The sequence below is a fragment of the Antedon mediterranea genome, chromosome 7 (genome assembly GCF_964355755.1).
Source record: "Antedon mediterranea chromosome 7, ecAntMedi1.1, whole genome shotgun sequence".
Taxonomy (NCBI): domain Eukaryota; kingdom Metazoa; phylum Echinodermata; class Crinoidea; order Comatulida; family Antedonidae; genus Antedon; species Antedon mediterranea.
The window spans coordinates 24,694,791-24,714,841 of record NC_092676.1 but is presented as its reverse complement, the minus strand read 5'-3'; the positions used below and the strand labels follow the sequence as shown (position 1 = coordinate 24,714,841).

The 20,051-nt window shown below is 33.1% G+C and overlaps 1 protein-coding gene across 1 annotated transcript; it reads right to left on the bottom strand.

The window, feature by feature from the left end:
- Positions 1 to 322: 322 nt before the first annotated feature.
- LOC140054012 (palmitoyltransferase ZDHHC17-like) lies at positions 323 to 18,805 on the bottom strand. The gene is made up of 13 exons (XM_072098805.1): positions 18,574 to 18,805; positions 17,558 to 17,835; positions 7,943 to 8,165; positions 7,279 to 7,343; positions 6,295 to 6,457; positions 5,395 to 5,523; positions 4,642 to 4,781; positions 4,003 to 4,103; positions 3,392 to 3,516; positions 2,553 to 2,709; positions 2,348 to 2,431; positions 1,662 to 1,914; positions 323 to 1,534 (listed from the first exon to the last, which is right to left on the bottom strand). The coding sequence occupies exons 1-13, from the start codon at positions 18,628 to 18,630 to the stop codon at positions 1,387 to 1,389; spliced, it is 1,923 nt and encodes a 640-aa protein (XP_071954906.1). The 5' UTR covers positions 18,631 to 18,805; the 3' UTR covers positions 323 to 1,386.
- Positions 18,806 to 20,051: the final 1,246 nt, after the last annotated feature.

Below are 20,051 nucleotides of genomic sequence, written 5' to 3'. Positions count from 1 at the left end.
AACATTTCAGAATTAATTTTTATTACAGATTTTAATTATTTTTCGCTTTATTTACGCTATTGTTTATTTTTTCTTCCAATGACAAATTTTCGGAAGAGCAACAGATATATAATATCTCTTAAGGGAAGAGAATGCAGTTTGTCTTCTCTCGTTTTGTAGGTGTAGCTGCACACAGAATTTTAAATGTTGATAAAAGTTTTATGGGTTTTTTTTATTATATGCTATTATATGTTATATTAATGCAGTACAAGTTTTTATAAATTACACATCCCAGATATATGTGCTCTTACTACAGATTTTAAATAACCAAACAATACACAGACAAATTATAAACCTACTGATTTATTCATGACGTAATGAACTTGGAAATAAACAAAACTGTTGGACATTGGAAGTGATTATTGTCTTACATTTGGTTATATATACAGTAGTAGATATGTATTATTATTAACTGCTGGTATGAAACAAATAAAGTACAGTAAATAATCATGTTTTTGCTACTAGAAAGTGCAATATAGTACCACTTTCAATGTTTAATGGCAATGATTGGTTCAATTTAAGTTAAATTAATTTATACATTATATTATAAATACCATCAAATATTGAAATCAAACTTAAAAAGTAAATATAAAAGTTCAATAAAAAAACTATAAAACACATAAAAATGCATAAAAACATGATTGTTTAATTTTGAAAGAGAATGCATTTTACACATAAATGACAAACAATAAAACATGATAAATTAATTTTTCAGTTATGATTTCCCAATTATACATAAGTATGTACATACTCCTTTACAGGTTAGCTTTCAAGAATACTGTAAGTCATCGTTCGTTCATAGGTCATTGTTCTGGGAAGAACACTAGATGACATGCCGACATGGACATTTCAATAGAACCCCTAAAAGGGGACATTTTTGGCACCTAACAATGTGTCCCCAGTGGCATAACGGCTTATGAGAGCTCATTGGCTAAACCAAGGGACTGGAGCTTATGGGGGCCCATGAGCAGTGCCCAGAGGGAAAAACAGGCATTTAAATATGCTTAAAAGGCTAAAAACGGAAATTGGACGGCTACTTAGGTTTGCTACAGCACGGGCCTCTGTGTTACGCCACTTACTGTCCCCTAAATAGAGGTTGGCCTTATTGATAAAACATATATTATATTAAAACATACTGTATATTCCCCCTTCTTTATTCCTTTAATTAGAAAAGTGTACCCTTCATAGGGATGTCCCCTCAATAGAAGGGGTTCTGTCAGTAGCCACAATGATCTAGTATACAGTACATCTAGTTATTTGTAGCATCGATTGTTCATCTGAAAATACTGTTCAAAAAGATAGAATATTTTCAGTCGCAGAATAATTCACGTACAAAATCCATTTTGATCACACAAATTGGTAATTGGCTTTTGTGAAGCTGCCCGATTGGCTTAAATCTGGTGAAAACTGCAGTATCCAGTCCACCTTCATTGGCCGACAAATTCCAAAACAGCGAACGTTAAAAAAATCTACTAGATTTCGTACAATTCCACGGCTGAAAAAAAAGTAATAAATATTTCATTTTCCAAGACAATTTACTACTAATACTAAAACATATATTGCCTCTTATGGTTCCATTAGAAAGTGACCCCTGAATAGAGTCAAGAAGGAGGTGTACTTACTTGAAAGGATTGATTGGGTTACCATCTTTATCTTTGAAATGTTTGTAACGCCTTTGATTCATGCGTTCATTCGTGGTAACGGCAAGGTATGAGATCTGAAATAGTTGGCACACAAGCAGCAAACCCACCCACATGATGTGAACTAGGGAATTTAAACTGATCCAAAACACCCAAGGTGAACAAGACATTAACTGGCCAGCAAATATCCACAGGCCATCCTTTTCAAAATTGGTTTGGCATTCATTATTCCAAACTGCAAAATAATTAAACAGAAGACAGTTGTTGAACATAAGTTAAAAAAAAATTTTGAAACAAATTTTAACATTTTATATATATATATTTTAATGAATGTACTCTCTGTTTTCTTTTCGCAGGTTAGTAGTTTAGAGAGAATTCACCTTTGTGTCGGGCTATCAGCCCATTATTCTCTCTGGACACATCATTAACCTGCTTATTATTATCATTATTGCATCATATATACCTCTTTTTTCTCTATGAATATTGATGCTTTTGTATTGCTTCTTTTGTGTCGAATTTCTTATAAAAAAAATAATACAGTACATATATAGTCTAGGAGTGAGTAGGACAAACATTAAACATTACGTTCCAGTTACTCGGAGGTCTTTTGGCTGGGTGCTATGTTAAAATTGTGTTGGCTGTAAGTAAGCTTAGGCATTGTTACTTACATTGAAATGTTCCATATAAACACCATGTTATCATACATTCCAAAAATAGTAAATATAACACAAAGTATCGATGATTTCGCCAACCTATGAGAAACAAGGTAAATTTAAAATATTAATCAATACAATTATTACTGTAATTGTAACTTTTCTTACTAATTTTACATCTAATATTGTAGAACTATTTCTATACAATTTATTTACTTACCAACACAGTTATCAATCCAAGGACAATGGTGATCAAATTTAGCAATACAGCGATTACAATGTGAGCAATGCTTTGATCTGATTGGTCGTTTAATAAGACAAGATGTACAGAAATGTTCAATATTTAAAGTGCCAGACTCTGCAAGCTCTGTTATTACCTATTGGAAAATAAAAAAAATTAAAATTCAGAATACTAGTATACAATAATAGTTATTATTGAAATAAATGATTAAAAAACAAATTAAAAACTGGCTAGGCTTAGCAAAGGTAATCTAACAGGATGCTGAGCTCCAGAGATCAAAGGATTTATCTATGGCTGCGACATGATCAGTGCCACGCCTCTTAACAGACACTGTGCACCGCAGAGAACATATACATAGTACAGTACTGTTGATATTTGTCGCAGCCAGACATAAGATCAAAAGACAGTTACAAGTTCCTATCTTGGCAAGGCGAGCTGTGTCCTGTTGTTAGATTACCTTGGGCTTAGATAATTACCAAGGCAACAATTGGCCAATGAAACTAACTTACTTCGGGCAAGTAACTAATCGGACCCACAGTATTCAGGTTGATTTCATGTATGGCCTAGACTAGATTCTAGCCCGTAATTAGTTAATAAATATTTTGGCACATATGGCGTTTCATACGTATAGTATAATTCTCAAAATATCATATGAAACGTTGACTGGTGGACTAACATAAAAAAACAATAAATATAGACTTGGGGCAAGTCTAGGTATGGCCCAACACAACTCTGGTTTATCTTCATATTTTATCGAATATAGAATTATTAATTAATTAAGTAATACTAAATATTCTTAAGTAAAATTAAGCTCTTACTATTTTCTTTCGTTCTTGTGAGACCTGTATCACACCAGGATCACTTTTCCATGATTTCCAGAAATTATAACATAAAAAAACTGAGTTGATTAAAAATGGAACCTGTATATGCCAGTCACTAACATGTGTTAAATGGTTAAGGAATCATTATTGTGTATAACTACAGTGAAGTAGTGAAGTAAAGTACAAAGCATTTTGAAGAAACGAACAAACTAACTGTATGTTATTGTTAGATATATTGTTCTCCTTAAAAATAATTCTTTTTTGTTGATTTTAATGTCACATAATAGTTATTCATTTTCATCAAACATTGGATCAAAAATAAAATCATTTATCTGAAAAAAACGTTATTTAAAGCAAAAAATAAAAACATTATTTTTGGGGGTATTTGTTTTTCTACGAAAGTGATAAACTTTGTTAAAACTACAAAATAACCTATTCTAAGTCTGATTTTATTAATCTTCATTTTTTAATGTTTTTGAGGGACAATACATCTTTAATCTACTTTAATTACAGGCTAGACTAGGCTGGAACGCAAATGGTTTGAAACTATTCTTCACTGCGAGTTTCAAATAGGCATTATTTTTTGTAACTGATAATAAAAAGGATATATGGCCAAAAGAAAATGAACCAAGTGCTGTACATGTAGAGCTTTGTAGCTAGATATATATACAAAGGGAGAAGTTCCATAAGTCTGGGATCGAAGAAAAACCTAAGAAAACAAAATAAAAAAAGGAAATTATTCTCAACAATATATATATATATATATAACTTTATTCAAAAACTGAAAAGAATTAACTTTCAATTTCTGGTAAGTTTTGCAATCCATAATTAAAAATAAATAATTTCTCTTATATAAATAATTAGTAATGTCTTTCTTGCATAGACAATTGTAACAGTAATAATAATACATGTTCGTAATTGAAATAAATTTGACCAATACTGATAATAAATTATACAGTCAAATCTCTCAATACCAGACTCTCTGAAAACTGGAAACTCTCCGAAAACTGGAAACTCTCCTAAAACCAAACTTTTCTCAAAGTCCAAAAGGTCCCAGATTATTTTTTACCATTAAAACCACATTCTGAATACCAGACTTTCCGGAAAACCAGACATATTTACCAGCCCAAAGGCGTCCGGTATTGAGATAGTTGACTGTACTAAAAATAATTGATTAAATTAATTTGTCTTAATATTAGTAGTTTAGAAATGATAAATGAAATATTTTAAATTAGAAAATGACATACCGTGTTACTATATAGCATAAAGCATATGTTAATGCTGCTAAGATGAGTTTGGGGAACCAGTGTAAACTTAACTGTGGTATGAAACCAATAAGAAACATTATAACAAATGGAGATCCAATCATCACTTTCCGACGAATATCCTTTAAAATAAAAAAAGCAAATATATTAACATGTGTCAGCACCATTGCAAATATAGTGGGTATTAAGATGTGTCCGCACCATTGCAAATATAGGAGGAATTAACATGTGTCTGCACCATTGTTAATATAGGGAGTTTTAACATGTGTCCGCACCATTGAAAATATAGGGAGTATTAACATGTGTCCGCACCATTGAAAATAATAGGAATATTAACATGTGTCCGCACCATTGAAAATAAAGGGATCATTAACATGTGTCCGCACCATTGCAAATATAGGGATTATTAACATGTGTCCGCACCATTGCAAATATAGGGAGTATTAACATGTGTTCATACCATTGTAATTGTTATAGTGGGTTTGATTTGTGGCTCGATATAAGTGTGTTTTTTTACTTTGTCCGTCCATTTGATATTTATCATGTTTCTTTGAAATACATCTATCTTTTGTTCAAGTGTTTCTATGAGTTCAAAGTCCGCTATTCAATAGGAAAATGCTGCTTACATGTTATATAATCTTATCTTCATATTATGTACTAGTTTCTAGTGTTTGTATATCAACTTATATTGTATAGAATGAATGTCAACGTGAAAAGACCTAATAATGCATTTACCTTGTTAGCCTGTAAGGACTGAAGGAATGAATATCTGCTTGAAAATGGAATTTCTCCCCTACTCTCTTGAATCAATTTAACAATGTAACCACGCTTCTTGGATATTGCCATCTTAAGGCAGGTTTCTCCCTAAAGAAACAAAAACAAATTGACAATTTGTATTCATTGTACATGATAATTATATATGATATACATGATTTATATAAAATTAATGTTTTAAATAATTACCATTTTCAGACATAAAAACAACAACTTGTACATGTAAACAAATAGCCTTTTTACACATGAAAAAAAGTAACAACTTGTACCCAAGTTTGCAGAGTGTAAAGACAATTTTCTGTGATATCTTGTGAGAAAAACACACCTACAGTACAAGAGGGCCTTTTTGGTTCTGAGATGTCCCGCGCGTATGTTACCCTGATATTAAACTGACTAATCATAGTTATCAAATAGTAAGGGTTTAGAATTAATCTTCTGTGCCTGTGTATTTAATTTATATATTTAGGAAAAATTCTAAAAATAACCATAAGTGGATTCCCTCTCCATAATTCTTAAAAATGGCAAAACATATACACCTGATTCTCTTAAGCAAGTCTATGAGCAGGGAAAAATTTCATTTCGAAATTCTGTTTAGCAATATTGCCAATCAAACTGATTATTTATTCGAGAAACATAGTTTTGTATTGTATTTTTTGCTACACAATTGTACAAATGTGTAGCAAAAAGGTTGTTTTGTATAGTTTTTTGCTATGCTACACTGGCGAAATTATTCCCTGATGAGAGTGGAGTTTTTTTTTTCACAACAAAAAACATGGCAGGATTTGAACCCCGGACTCTGGTATTGGTAGCCGAGTATCCACTAAGCCACAATTCCTCTCTTAATATCGATACTGTACTTACTCTAGTATTTTCAATATAGGTGTCTGCATTAGCCTTGAGTAATACACTAACAGCCGCTCCATTGCCGACTGCAGATGCCCAATGTAAGGCTGTATGTTGAAATCGTTTATCCTGCAAATTAACACTAGCTCCCAACGTCAACAATATACGTACAGGATCAACTCTGTATACAGAAGCAGCATAGTTCAAAATTGACTTTTAACTCATTGAATTAAAATGTACTATATTATTAATCCATTGTATAGGCATTTATTAACATTATTAGTTGAGTGCAATGTGACTCTACAGCTCGCGATGTCGGTAGGTAAAAACTAACTTGAACTTGTGACTGCAGCCATGTATATGGCCTTGTATTAAAGTAATTATTAAATGTAATATGTGACTGACATCACATTGACAGTGTATCTTCAAACAGCAAGAAATTTGTTTTCACCTGTGACAAGATTGTGCACATTTGTTTTGCTCATAAATATATAGAGTTCTGCGGTGCTGACGTACAACACTATGGTAGTGTTCAACCTGCCTGAGTGACTCCAAGGTCAACAACACAACATTTTAAAACTTAATAATTTTCAATAAAAACTAAAATTTCGAAAGATCACTAAATATTTGGTTTTAATAATCTATTTATTCTTCAAATACAGTTTAAGTTTAAAAAAATCAAGCTACAGATCTATATAGTTTATCAAAATAGTAGCGTTGAACGCATTTTTGGGCTGGCTAGCAACCCCGCAGCGCCATCTATCGACGTCACACCGCAGAACTCTACAAATACCAGACTCTCTGAAAACCAGAAACTCTCCCAATACCAGTCTTTTCGTGAAGTTCAAACATTCCCAAATTTATTTTACCATTAAAACACATTCTGAATACCAAACTTTACAGAAAACCAGACATATTTGGCTAGCTCAAAGGTGTCCGGTATTAGGAGAGTTGACTGTATACAATTATATCATTTAAAATCTAGGAACGTATGGTACTTACGCAAATACTCTAAATGCAGCCCACATGAGGGGAGTCATACCACTAGCATCCAGCAGGTTAGGGTCCTAATAAATTACAAATACATTAAATAAAGTTGGTTTTTGATTGAGAGTGAATAAGAGAAACATCAATGATTTTATTACTGTAATATGTAATAATGTATGTATAATGTGTGCACCATGTATGGTCTGAAAAAAATCTGTTAAGCTTGAAAAAACTACATGTTTTTTTACTGCAAACTTTATCATTAATATGTATATTATTATTACTTTTCTCCATGCAAATTTTCATACAATTAATTATGTATTGTAATATCTAATTAAATTTATATTTTAGGGGCGTGTGTAGCGCAGTGTGTTGAATGCTGGACTACTGATTGTGAGTTTGAATCCAACTCTCGCTGCATTGCTTGTATCTTTTAGGCAAGACACTTTATTTATGTTTGCCTCTCTCCACACAGGTGTATGGACACCCGGTTAAATCAAGACAACTTTGCGATGATTACTAGCTTCCTTAATAGGAGTTTTTTTCCATATGTGTTTGATCCACAAAGTAAAAATGACAGGGGTAATAATGTGAAACACTTACAGTAGAAGCATTGTATAATAAGAATTATTATTAGAATAAGATTATTATTCATATATACTAATACATGAACTCTGACCTGTCCCTTAGCAACAAAGTATGCCACAATAGATGTGTGTCCAAACTGACATGCCACATGGATGCAGCTTAGCCCTTCATTGTCCCTAATAGATGGGTCAGCTTCATTCTGTATCAAGAGGACTACTGCTGGTAAGTGACCTTGCCTGGTTGCCCAGTGTAATGGTGATGCATTCAATTCTCCACCAGCTCGATCAATGATGGCACCTTTTGATATCAAAAGTCTGGAAATGAAAAGTATGGACTTTAGTTAGTTCTTATGAATTAGACCGAAGCATTGTTAGTCCAGTATTAAATGTAGCGATATGATAAGTTGCATTTTTTTTTGATATATTTGGTAAAAATTGGATATGTTGTAAAATACACATCACTGAATCCAAAAAGTATTTGCTCCATTTTTTTTTTCATACGCAAGGGGGGTTGGCAGCCATTTCAAAATGGCCGCCATTTTGAACAAAATATTGTAAGTATATGGCATTAAAAGATGTTATCGAGATAGAAATTCAATCATAAAAGTAACAATAAATGTTCAAATAATATTTCACATCATTTTTGTAACTAAACAAGCCAAAATGGCCGCCATTATGCCCAAAATGGCTGCCATTTTATCCAATATGGCCATCATTTTATCTAAAATGGCCACATATATCAATCAAATATTTCTTTCAACTTTTATTCACATATATTTGGTAAAAATTAGATATGTTGTAGAATAGACATCACTGAATCCAAAAAGTATTTGCTCCATTTTTTTTTCATACGCAAGGAAGATTGGCAGCCATTTAAAAATGGCCCCAATTTTGGACAAAATTGTTTCAAATATTGTAAGTTTATGACATTTAAAGATGTTATCGAGATAGAAATCAATCATAAAAGTAACAATAAATGTCAAATAATATTTCATATTTGTGTAACAGAAAAAGCCAAAATGGCAGACATTTCAACCAAAATGGCCGCCATATTATCCAACATGGCCGCCATTTTTATCTGAAATGGCTACATAATCAAATTGGTTTTTTTTAACTTTAATTAAATACATACGGTAGGCTATAACATAATGATATTTGTGTTTAATTACTTTAATTATTCGTCGTCATTTTAGCCATCACTATCACTGTCCGAATCGGATGTAGACAACAATGGTCATATGTTGATTTGATTTGAATTCATTTGGAAAATCATCATAAAAAATACATACAAAGTGATAACATAAATTACGGACATTACAAATAATACATTTATAAAAGATTTAGTCCAGTCAATCTAGTGATATTTAGAGGTAAACCCACCACAAATTGCAATAGTAACGAAACATTGATTTTTTCATTCCAAATGTAGTTTAGAATGACATATTAAAAGTCACCGAAAATTGAAGCATTGGAACACACTATTTTTTACGTAATCTCAACAACTATATAGGGATTTTATTCCGTAAATATTTTTTGGGGTAGGGGGTAACATTTATGCCCGTAACTTGTGGTTTTATAATCCAATCTCAATAATCTTGATATCAGTGTGTAAAATATATATTTCTTTCTAATATGCAATTTAAAAAAACAAAATACAACACTTATTTATATAACTAGAGGTCAAAAGGTTATTGACCTTTTACAAAAACTCATTTTTTTCCTTTAAAAAATGATTAACTGTTATATCGTATGCCATAATTGTGGATGCATTTAATCAAAATTGTGTTTTTTCTGTACCTATTGATATATAAAATAGGAAACATGATGTTAACTAGAAGAATTTTAAAAGTAATGATGTACTATTCTTATTGAAATTGATTCTTGATCAAATGTAATGTAAACAATTTTTGGGTAGGGGTAGCGTTTATGCCTATAATCCATTGTTTTTTAATCATATCTAAATAGCTTTAGTACCAATGTGTAGAGTATATATATCCTACTAATATACATTAAAAAAACAATTAATACAACAGTTATACTTAACTAGAGGTCAAAAGGTCATTGACCTTTTACAAAAACTCAAATTTTTCCTAACAAAATGTCTTATTCCGTAATTGCCGTTGCATTTGATGAAACTTGTGTTTTTTCTGTACCTATCGTCATATGAAATAGGAAAAATGATGTTAAGTATTTTGAATTAATTATGTACTTAAATAAAAATAATCCTATAATGATAAATTGTTATCAACAACAGGTACTGTAGTGTAGTAGTAGGTAACATTTATGCCTGCCAATAACATCTAAATAACTACAAATGTGTATAATATGTATTTCTTACTCTAAAAACTAATTGATACAACAGTTGTTATGTAACTATAGAGGTCAGTGACCTTTTACGAAAACTCAAATTTTCTTTAAATAGCGTAAAACTAAATTATGTTTATGTATATTTTGCAAGTATTTGGTGCAAATAATGTTTTTCCTGTACCTATTGTATCGTTATGAAATAGGAAAAATGATGCTAGCTAGAAGAACATTGAAATTCATTAGCGGTATGTACTATTGTTGATTAATTAATGAGTCTTGATAATTTGGAATCAACTCATGATTTAACTATAGATAGATTTTTGATGATTTTAGTATCAATGAATGTACGTAATGACAAGTATTGGATCGCCCCAGGGTTGCGTCCTCTCTCATCTCCTGTATATTATATACACGGATGACTGTCGCAGCAAACAGGACAATAGTCATCTTGTCAAATTTGCTGACGACACTGTCTTGCTGTCTCTCCTTAAAAATTCACAGGACGGTCATGGTCCCGCATTAGATGGTTTTATCCAATTTTGTGGAAACTCCTACTTGGAACTCAATGTGACCAAAACCAAGGAGATGATTGTAGATTTTAGGAAGGAGAAATGACGCAGCCCTCTGGTATCCCTCATAAATGACGAACCAGTGATATTGTCCATTCCTAAATACCTAGGTACTATATTTTGAGGACAATCTCAGCTGGGAATTAAATACAGAGGCAATAGTAAAGAAAGGACATCATAGACTTTATCTGTTAAGGAAGCTGAACCATTTTAATGTCGATAAAGTAATTCTCAGGTTTTTTTATAATTCCTTTATTGAGAACGTTTTAACTTTTTTCCTTTATATGCTGGTTTTTTAGTCTTAATAGGGTCAAAGAGAGAAACTCACTACAAAGAATTGTTAATTTAAGTTCTAAATTAATAGGTTGTCAACTTCGTAGCTTGTCTTCCTTCTGTGACATGCAAACTCTAGAAAAAAGTAGAGCTATTCTAAAAAATGTTAACCATGCCTTGTTCAGTGATTTCGAGCTCATGCCTCATGGGCGTCGCTTTCGATGCCCGGCATGTAGAACAAACCGGAAAAGAAATTCTTTTTTGCCAGTTGCCATCCAACTCTTAATTTCTTGAACTTTGACTCTTGTTATATTGTACTGTGTATTGTGATATTTTTGTATATTTCTAAGATCATTTTAATCCAGAACTTTTTATTTGAATTGCCCCGTGTGGGATGATATTCTTTAATCCTTCAAATAGAAATGGACTCACAACTATGTCATCAGTATCACTTTCTTGTTCGGGTATTAGTACAGTGCAATGCCATTGCATTCATCACATGTAGTTCTAGTTACCCCTGAATGCTTCAAGGAGATACTCAGGTGCTGGCTTTAAGTCTGTGTGTAGAGGAAACATGTTTCCATCATCTGATCTTCCATCCCCAGTCCTCGGTACACATATCAACCCCACTCCATTGCTAAAAGATAACTTGAACTTGAACATGATGTTAAGTACCTTGGTTGTGGTACGACTATGAAGTTGGCGATATGCGAGGTTGTACTTGTAGATGGGATGGAGTCAAAGGCATTCCACGCTGTCCAGGTCGTCCATTGTAAAGACACACTAAATCATTTTCTCTAGCAACCACAATGTCATCCTTTGTATCTTGTTTGCATCTGAAGACTACAGCATAATGTCAGAAATAAGTGCAATGACAAGTTTTTTTTAGAGCCACTTGTTTTCCAATTCCGAAAACTCTGGATGTTGTGTCACCAGTATCGCATGAGCAAACAGAAGGTTATCACAGATGTCTCTCAAAAGTCATCGGATACAGATGTTTTCCTGTTTGCTGATTCACTCATTGCCATGTTGTTCAAATACTAGTTACGAAGATTTATAAATTGTTGTTTGTTACAGAAAGTGATCCTATTTTGTGGAACATGTCACTGGTAAAATGTACAGGGACACTACCACCTGACCCGCCTTACCATGTGCGCCGTCTTTGGCGCTTTCATAATCATCAAAGACTATGATGGCAGAGCAATATTTTTTACAGATCGCATCATAAGTCTCTACACTATTCCATGGAATGCTGTGAAGTAGAGCACTACCATCTAAAATGTAGGCTTACTGGACAGCATTCTGTGAGTTGGATGTGTTAGACTATTCATAAGAAGTTGTTTCCACATGGCATCATGTTGTTTTATTAGCTGAAAGTATTGTAAGTTGGTAGTTTCAAAAAGTGCTGGTGGATAACAAAGTTCATGTTCAAAAACTTCCTTGTTGTCACCTCGAGTCTCCTCTGGAACTGTAGGATCTATGCACACATATTTGCCTGTATGTACTTTATTGCCAGGATCTTGAATACATTGCAAGACTTTCTGGCCTAACATCCTTCCAAAATATTCAATGCTTAATACCGCATTGCCAATATTCCGAGTCACCTGCAGTAACTCCCATGTCAATGGTATGAAGTCTCTGAGTCGTAACCAAATGGATTTTTCAATTGCCATTGTGTTCCTGACGTGTGGCCACAAGGTCTTATGTTGGCCGCTGTTGGAGTAACGCCCTGATACTATTGCAAAGGCATTACATACAGCGCAGATTTGGTCTGAATGCACTCATTCCTAAATCTCTTGTCAAACCTGGTTTTCTTTGAGGCTTCTCATAGAAACCTTTTCAATCACCAGGTCTGTTGACAATCCAGCCCAGATGGTTCCGAATGTCATACAACATGGAGGTCATTGTCAAACTGCTGTTGAACATCTTTGTATTTCTACTGGTTAAAAAATCGTTAAAATACTTAATATACGTCCCAATATAAATAGTGTAACCATGGCAACACAAATGCCATCTGGAAAAAATGGAATGTAGATCATCGAGAAGTAACAGGAACGGAGATGTCACTCATCTGCATCTTGAGCTGGTCATGTGTATCGCTTTGGACTGAAATGTTCACCCCATGGGTATCCCTGTGTATATACCATTGTTGTTTACAGCGAAAACAACATTTTTAGCCAAAATTGAAACATTATGTTGTGTTTTTCCGCAAAAATGACATGCTAAATAAAATGTTATGACTATAAGTTTGATATCACTGAATAGGAAATTTAATAAGCTTTCGGATGACATAAATCACACTTGTATATAATGTATTTCAAATGGTTAAATATATGTAATTAATGGGGCATATTAATTTTGACTTAAAATGACCTTTATTGACCTCTGACCCCTTGACCCAATGCTTGGATTTTCGGTGACTTTTAGTATGTCGTTCTACACTTTATATGGAATTCAAAAATACTTGCTTTGTTACTATTGCAATTTGTGGTGGGTATATCATTAGATTGACTGGACTAATTTTCCAGGAAAGCCCAAAAAGCTTATCAGCTTATTTCCATTGGGGTCCTTTACAATTTAAAATAAAAACTTTACAAAATATTGCATTAAACACGTAAATATAACAAAAACAATAATATAAAAAACAAGTTAAATTAAAGACTATGATTGACTTATATAGTTATGTGGTAGAACAGAAATGTGATTTAACATTTTTCTTAAAATTAAATTTGTTTTCTATTTGCTGAATGGAATGAGGTAGGTTATTCCATGCCTTTATGCCTGTATAATAAAACGTAGACATTTGACTATCAGATTTAGGAACTGAAAATCCATTGACCTTACTTCTAGTCATATAATGGTGGTTAGATGAAACTCTTTTAAACTTTTCAGTTAAATAAGGTACTGATTTTCCATAAAAAATCTTATGAACATGATTAAGTTTGAGTTGGCAAATTCTACCCTCTAGACATAATTGACCGATTTGGTTCAGTTCGTCTTTACCAATATGTGCACGATCATTTTTATTTAATATAAACCTAGCAACTTTATTTTGACTGGTTTGAAGTCTGTTATTCACGTCTGCTTCGCATTTACAGATCTCGGTACATTATAGATCCATATATTGGCCTGGAGATGTGCACGTAGTATGTGCTTGTGCAACGCTCCAGAAGTTGGTGGCAATTTTTCCACACCTTGATTATTTGGCAGTTTTTTGAACCGCTGACACCCTTTTAGTTCCAAGAAGACTGCACAGAAACTTCTCGCATCCTGCCTTCCCATTGAAAGATGGCATATTGTCTTTTCCGAGTTTGACTAGAGCTTCTATGATGTGAGGAGGTGACTTCATATACAATCTTAAAAGCTGTTTTTTTCCTGTGACCCGTATTACACCACATCCAGTGATAGCATAGAAACCTGGTAGTCCGGCTGCCTTTTCTGGTCCAAGGTGATCATATATTGGTTGAAGAGTAATTCTTCTTCCTGTTTCAGCTGTGCCTGAGTGTTAAAATTCCAGTATTTTCCCCCAACTGTTGTAGGCGCCTTAGAATTAAAACAAACCAGTCGGTATCTTGCGTGAAGAAGTCGACTTCATTTCCTGGTGTAGATGCTATTTCAATGCCATGAGGGATCATTAGTGTGTCTACCTCTTCTTGGGTGTTCACGTGACTGTTACAATAAGATGATTAATATCACCTCAGCCTGTGAATCGCTATCTCATCATCGATGGAATGGCAGTTGTTCAAACTCTTATGAATGTTCAGACTTTTACCACCTGCAAAGATTTTGTGGAGGCATTTGTAGCCTGCATAGATTCTCTACTTAACAAATACATTTATGTTGGTGGACGTGTTGTCTTTGACAATTATGAGAAGACACTTTCGCTTAAAGACGATATCCGATATCAATCATCTCCTCCTAACATTGTGGAAATTATTGTGGAAGATTCCACACTGATTAAAAACAAAGCAATATTCTTGTCAAGCAACACGACAAAAGATCAACTCACAATTTATCTTGCCGACAAATCAGTACGAAATTTTAAACATCCTATTGTAACAGTCATGCGACAAGATGAACACAAACACACCTGAACATTCCCCAACAACACCTGTGAGCACCCAAAGAAGAGGAGGTAGATATACTAATGATCCCTCATGGTATTGAAGTAGCATCTACACCAGGAAATGAAGTCGACTTATTTGTTTTAATTTTAAGGCGCCTACAACAGTTAGGGGAAAATTCTGGTATTTTAACAGGCACAGCTGAAACAAGAAGAATTGCTCTTTAATCAATATACGATCCCCTTGGACCGGAAAAGGCAGCCAGACTACCAGGTTTCCATGCTATCACTGGATGTACACAGGAAAAAACAGCTTTTAAGATGTACAGTATATGAAGTCATCTCCTCACATCATAGAAGCGTTAGTCAAACTCGGAGAAGACAATGTGCCATCTTTCAATGTGAAGGCAGGATGCGAGGAGTTTCTGTGCGGTCTTATTGAAACTAAAAGGGTGTCAGCCAAAGATTCATCAACCCTGAGATGGAAACGGTTCAAAACACTGCCAAATAATCAAGGTGTGGAAAAATTGCCACCAACGTCTGGAGCGTTGCACCAGCACATACTACGTGCACATCTCCAGGCCAACTATTGACCCAATAATTCCCGATCCATGCCAAAACTTGGCTGGTTTATAGAGAACGGTAAACTAGGACCAGTATTATACGAGAAGCAAACTGCTCCAGAAGCAGTTGTGGAGCTACGTAATACGGTGTTCATGTTTAAGTACATGTTCCCATAATATATGCACGTGCAAGAAAAACAATCTACAATATACCGATATGTGTAAATGCGAAACAGACGAGAATAACTGTCACAATATATGACCATTGTTGTCTACATCCGATTCGGACAGTGATAGTGATAACGAAAGTGACGACGAATAAGTAAAGTAATTAAACACAAATATTATTATGTTGTTATGTTGGTTCCTTTATAGCCCATGTATTTAATCAACGTTAAAGAAAAACAATTTTATTATGTGGCCATTTCAGATCAAAATGGCGGCCATGTTGGATAAAATGGCGACCATTTTGGTTGAAATGTCAGCCATTGTTCTGTTACACAAATGATGTGAAATATTATTTGAACATTTATTGTTACTTATATGACTGAATTTCCATCTCGATAAAACACCTTTTAATGCCATAAACTTACAATATTTTAAAAAAAATTGTCAAAAATGGCGACAAATTTGAAATTGCTGCCAACCCCCCTTGCCTATAAACACAAAATGGAGAAAATACTTTTTGGATTCAGTGATGTCTATACAACATATCCAATTGTAAATATAGGTGAATAAAAAAATATTTGATTGATATGTGGCAATTTTAGATAAAATGGTAGCCATATTGGCTAAAATGACAGCCATTTTGGGCATAATGGCGGCCATTTTGACTTGTTCAGTTACAAATATGATGTGAAATATTATTTAAACATTTATTGTTACTTTTATGATTGAATTTCTATCTTGATAACATCTTTTAATGTCATAAACTTACAATATTTGAAACAATTTTGTCCAAAATGGCGGCCATTTTTAAATGGCTGCCAATCCCCCTTGCGTATGAAAAAAAAAATTGGAGCAAATACTTTTTGGATTCAGTGAGGTCTATTCTACAACATATCTAATTTTTACAAAATATATGTGAATAAAAGTTTTAAAAAATATTTGATTGATATATGTGGCCATTTTAGATAAAATGGTGGCCATGTTGGATAAAATGGCAGCCATTTTGGGCATAATGCCGGCCATTTTGGCTTGTTCAGTTACAAAAATGATGTGAAATATTATGTGAACATTTATTGTTACTTTTATGATTGAATTTGTATCTCGATAACATCTTTTAATTCCATATACTTACATTATTTTGTCCAAAATGGCGGCCATTTTGAAATGGCTGCCAACCCCCCTTGCGTATGAAAAAAAAAATGGAGCAAATACTTTTTGGATTCAGTGATGTCTATTCTACAACATATCCAAATTTTATCAAATATAGCAAAAAAAAATGCAACTTTCCAAAATATGCTAGACTATGTATTGTTTAACCTGTATCAGTTTAATCAAGGCAATCACAACAGGACACTAAGCTAGCCTTGACAGGATACAGTAGGAATCGTAACAGTCCTTTGATCTTATGTCTGCTGCGACAAATAATATATATTTTTAAGAAGTGTGGAGGTTTAAACAAAAATGACATAAAATGTGATCAATAAAGATGTTATAAACATTTGACAATATCAAATCTGTTCATTATAGTTTATTTTAATACAATTTATCAAATCTTGTTCTATCACTAATTATTATTTGACATAAAAAAAAAAACAATGATCAATGAAGACAATATCAAATATATCTGTTCATTATAGTTTATTTTAATATGTAATATATTAATAACTTATCAAATCTTGTTCTACCACAAATAATTATGATGATCAGTGAAGATGTTATACACTTGACAATCAAATATCTATATGATTTAAAAAAAAGCAATACCTCATAAGATCCAGTCTGTTGTTGATAGATGCCCAGTGTAATAGACTACAACCCTCGCCATCCAAATGGTTGATTTCAGCACCCTCGTTGAGGAGTTCATTGACCCTATCATATGCACCATATTGTGTTGCCTTCACAATATCGTAACCACTGAAGTCTGGGAGTTCTTCAGTCTTGTTCGGAGCATCAGGGGGAAGCATCGACGGGTTGGAAAAGATTGTGTTTAAAGTTTCTTTTGTATTGTCCTGGGTTGGATATGATTTCAAGTTGTCATCACCCTTCAAAAGATACAAAGTATTTCAAAAGATACAAAGTATTTCAAAAGATACAAAGTATTTCAAAAGTTTGGTTGCAATAATTACCATCGTCATTTTTAGGTATTAGAATCAATTAGCTTGTTCACTGTAATATCTATTTAACAAAGAAACTTACAAATCTGAGTCAACACTTTTCCTTTTTTTGGTTATTTTGATTATTTGAAAATCAGTTTTTTAACTTCCTTGTATTAATAGTTATAGCGTTTTATATATGAAATATTATGACCAACTGAGGTAAGACTGATGATACTCACAGACTAAAGTCTAGCTAATTTAATTAATAATTTAAAATTAATAAAAATAAAATCGGGCATGGTATCAATTAATTGTTTCATTTTAAAATTTCATTTAACAATTTATTGGTAGGCCTATGCAGCATTGAACCGATACTTTGTAAATCTCTAGTATCTAGGCTAAGTAGGAATAATTCAGATTGAGGAGCCTCTAGGCCTAGGCCGATTACTGGGCTCACCCACAAACAAGGTGTGGCGCTTCTTATACAGTTTTCGGTCAGCGAATTATTATAGTTCATGCTTTACCGTATACCGTACGGCCTACCGGCCTAGCCTAACTAGAGCCTCCGTTTCATGATTAATTAGTTTATTATAAAACAAATCCAAGCTAAATTTTTATACTACAAAGCACGGCCCAAAGCACAAAGACATGTGACATTGCAGAAAATTGTGATTTAATTCTTACCTTTTCAAAGGTAAATATTGCATCGTTGCAAGTAGCATCTCTTGAGGTGACAGCCATTTTTCGTTATTTGCATGCTGCCCGCCCGCTAACGGTCAGTGGCGACAAATTATTTTCAAAAAGGATGCACGTTGACGTATACAGTTGGTCGTCCGGCAGCCGGTTCTACAGGTACGTGAGATAGTTGCACGAATAGAAGAAAGGACATTTTTGTGTGTATAGAACATTTTATACATCTCCATGGTGGGCCGAAAACATGTAATATGAGTAAGAAATATAACAACATCATTTTTCAACATCGGTTATCAGAGTGAAATAATGAAAACAATTAATACTAATAGAGTACAGTAGTGTGTTTTTTCATGGAGTAGGCTTAATAATGTTTTTGTTCAATACATCATAGAAACGGAAAATTTTAATACAGTTTATTTAACCCCTCGGGATACCTGCTGTAATTATATTAGGGACACCTTCCAATTGAACGAAATATTCTTTTAACTGCGGTCAGCCCTTTTATTCAGGGGAAACTTTTGTTTCTTAAAGTTGTCTGTTGTATAGGCCTACTAGTCGTATTTTGACATCTCTCTGATGTTAACAATGTAACGTGAAAAGTTGAAGGATACAATTGCCTGAGGCATTGGTCAGTAGGTATCTATCAGCTTGCTTAGTACAAACAAGGACACAGGTCAATTGGTCACGATCATCTATTAAACGTCCACCTTGACCGATCCTTAAACTTTACAGCTGCGCATGCGTGTTATACAAGGTTAATTTTTATTATTGTTGATGGTCAATGAACGCAAGGTCATTATTATTTATTCAGTAGTTTTAATCTATAGAGAATACTAAATACAGTAAATATAGGCCTATTTTTAGTTTTTTGTGCTGTTTTCATCCAGAACATTGACAATATATGTTATTTTAATCGTATATTTTAAATTATTTTAAATGTTTGACCACATAATTAGAATCTTGATGAAATCAGCAAAAAAACTACTTGTATTTGTATGTACATGTATAGAAATGGCTTAGTAGATGCGCACAAATACAATTACAATAGTACGTATATTAAAAATGGTATTTTAAAGATGTATTGTTAACAATACATCTTCCTAAAAACATGATCAATACACAATTAATTAAATCAGACTTTGAATGGTTATTTTTGGAGTTTTGATAATGTTAATCACTTCCGTAGTAAAAAAAAAACAAAAACAAAATATGACAAAATAAATGGTTAATTAACCCCAAACCCGAATTATTGCTTTTTTCGGGAAAATAAATTGGTCAAAGTTCAACAAAAAAGGTTTTCAGAATTATTTTTTCAGGAGAATAATACATCTTTAAAATTAGGTATTTTACACATAAAGGGACTTCAATAATTTGACAACTGAAACTATGTTAACCAAAACCATCACTTTAATATTCGAAAGGTCTTTCTTAGACAGAAAATCAAGTTGTATACATAGTAAAAACGCCAT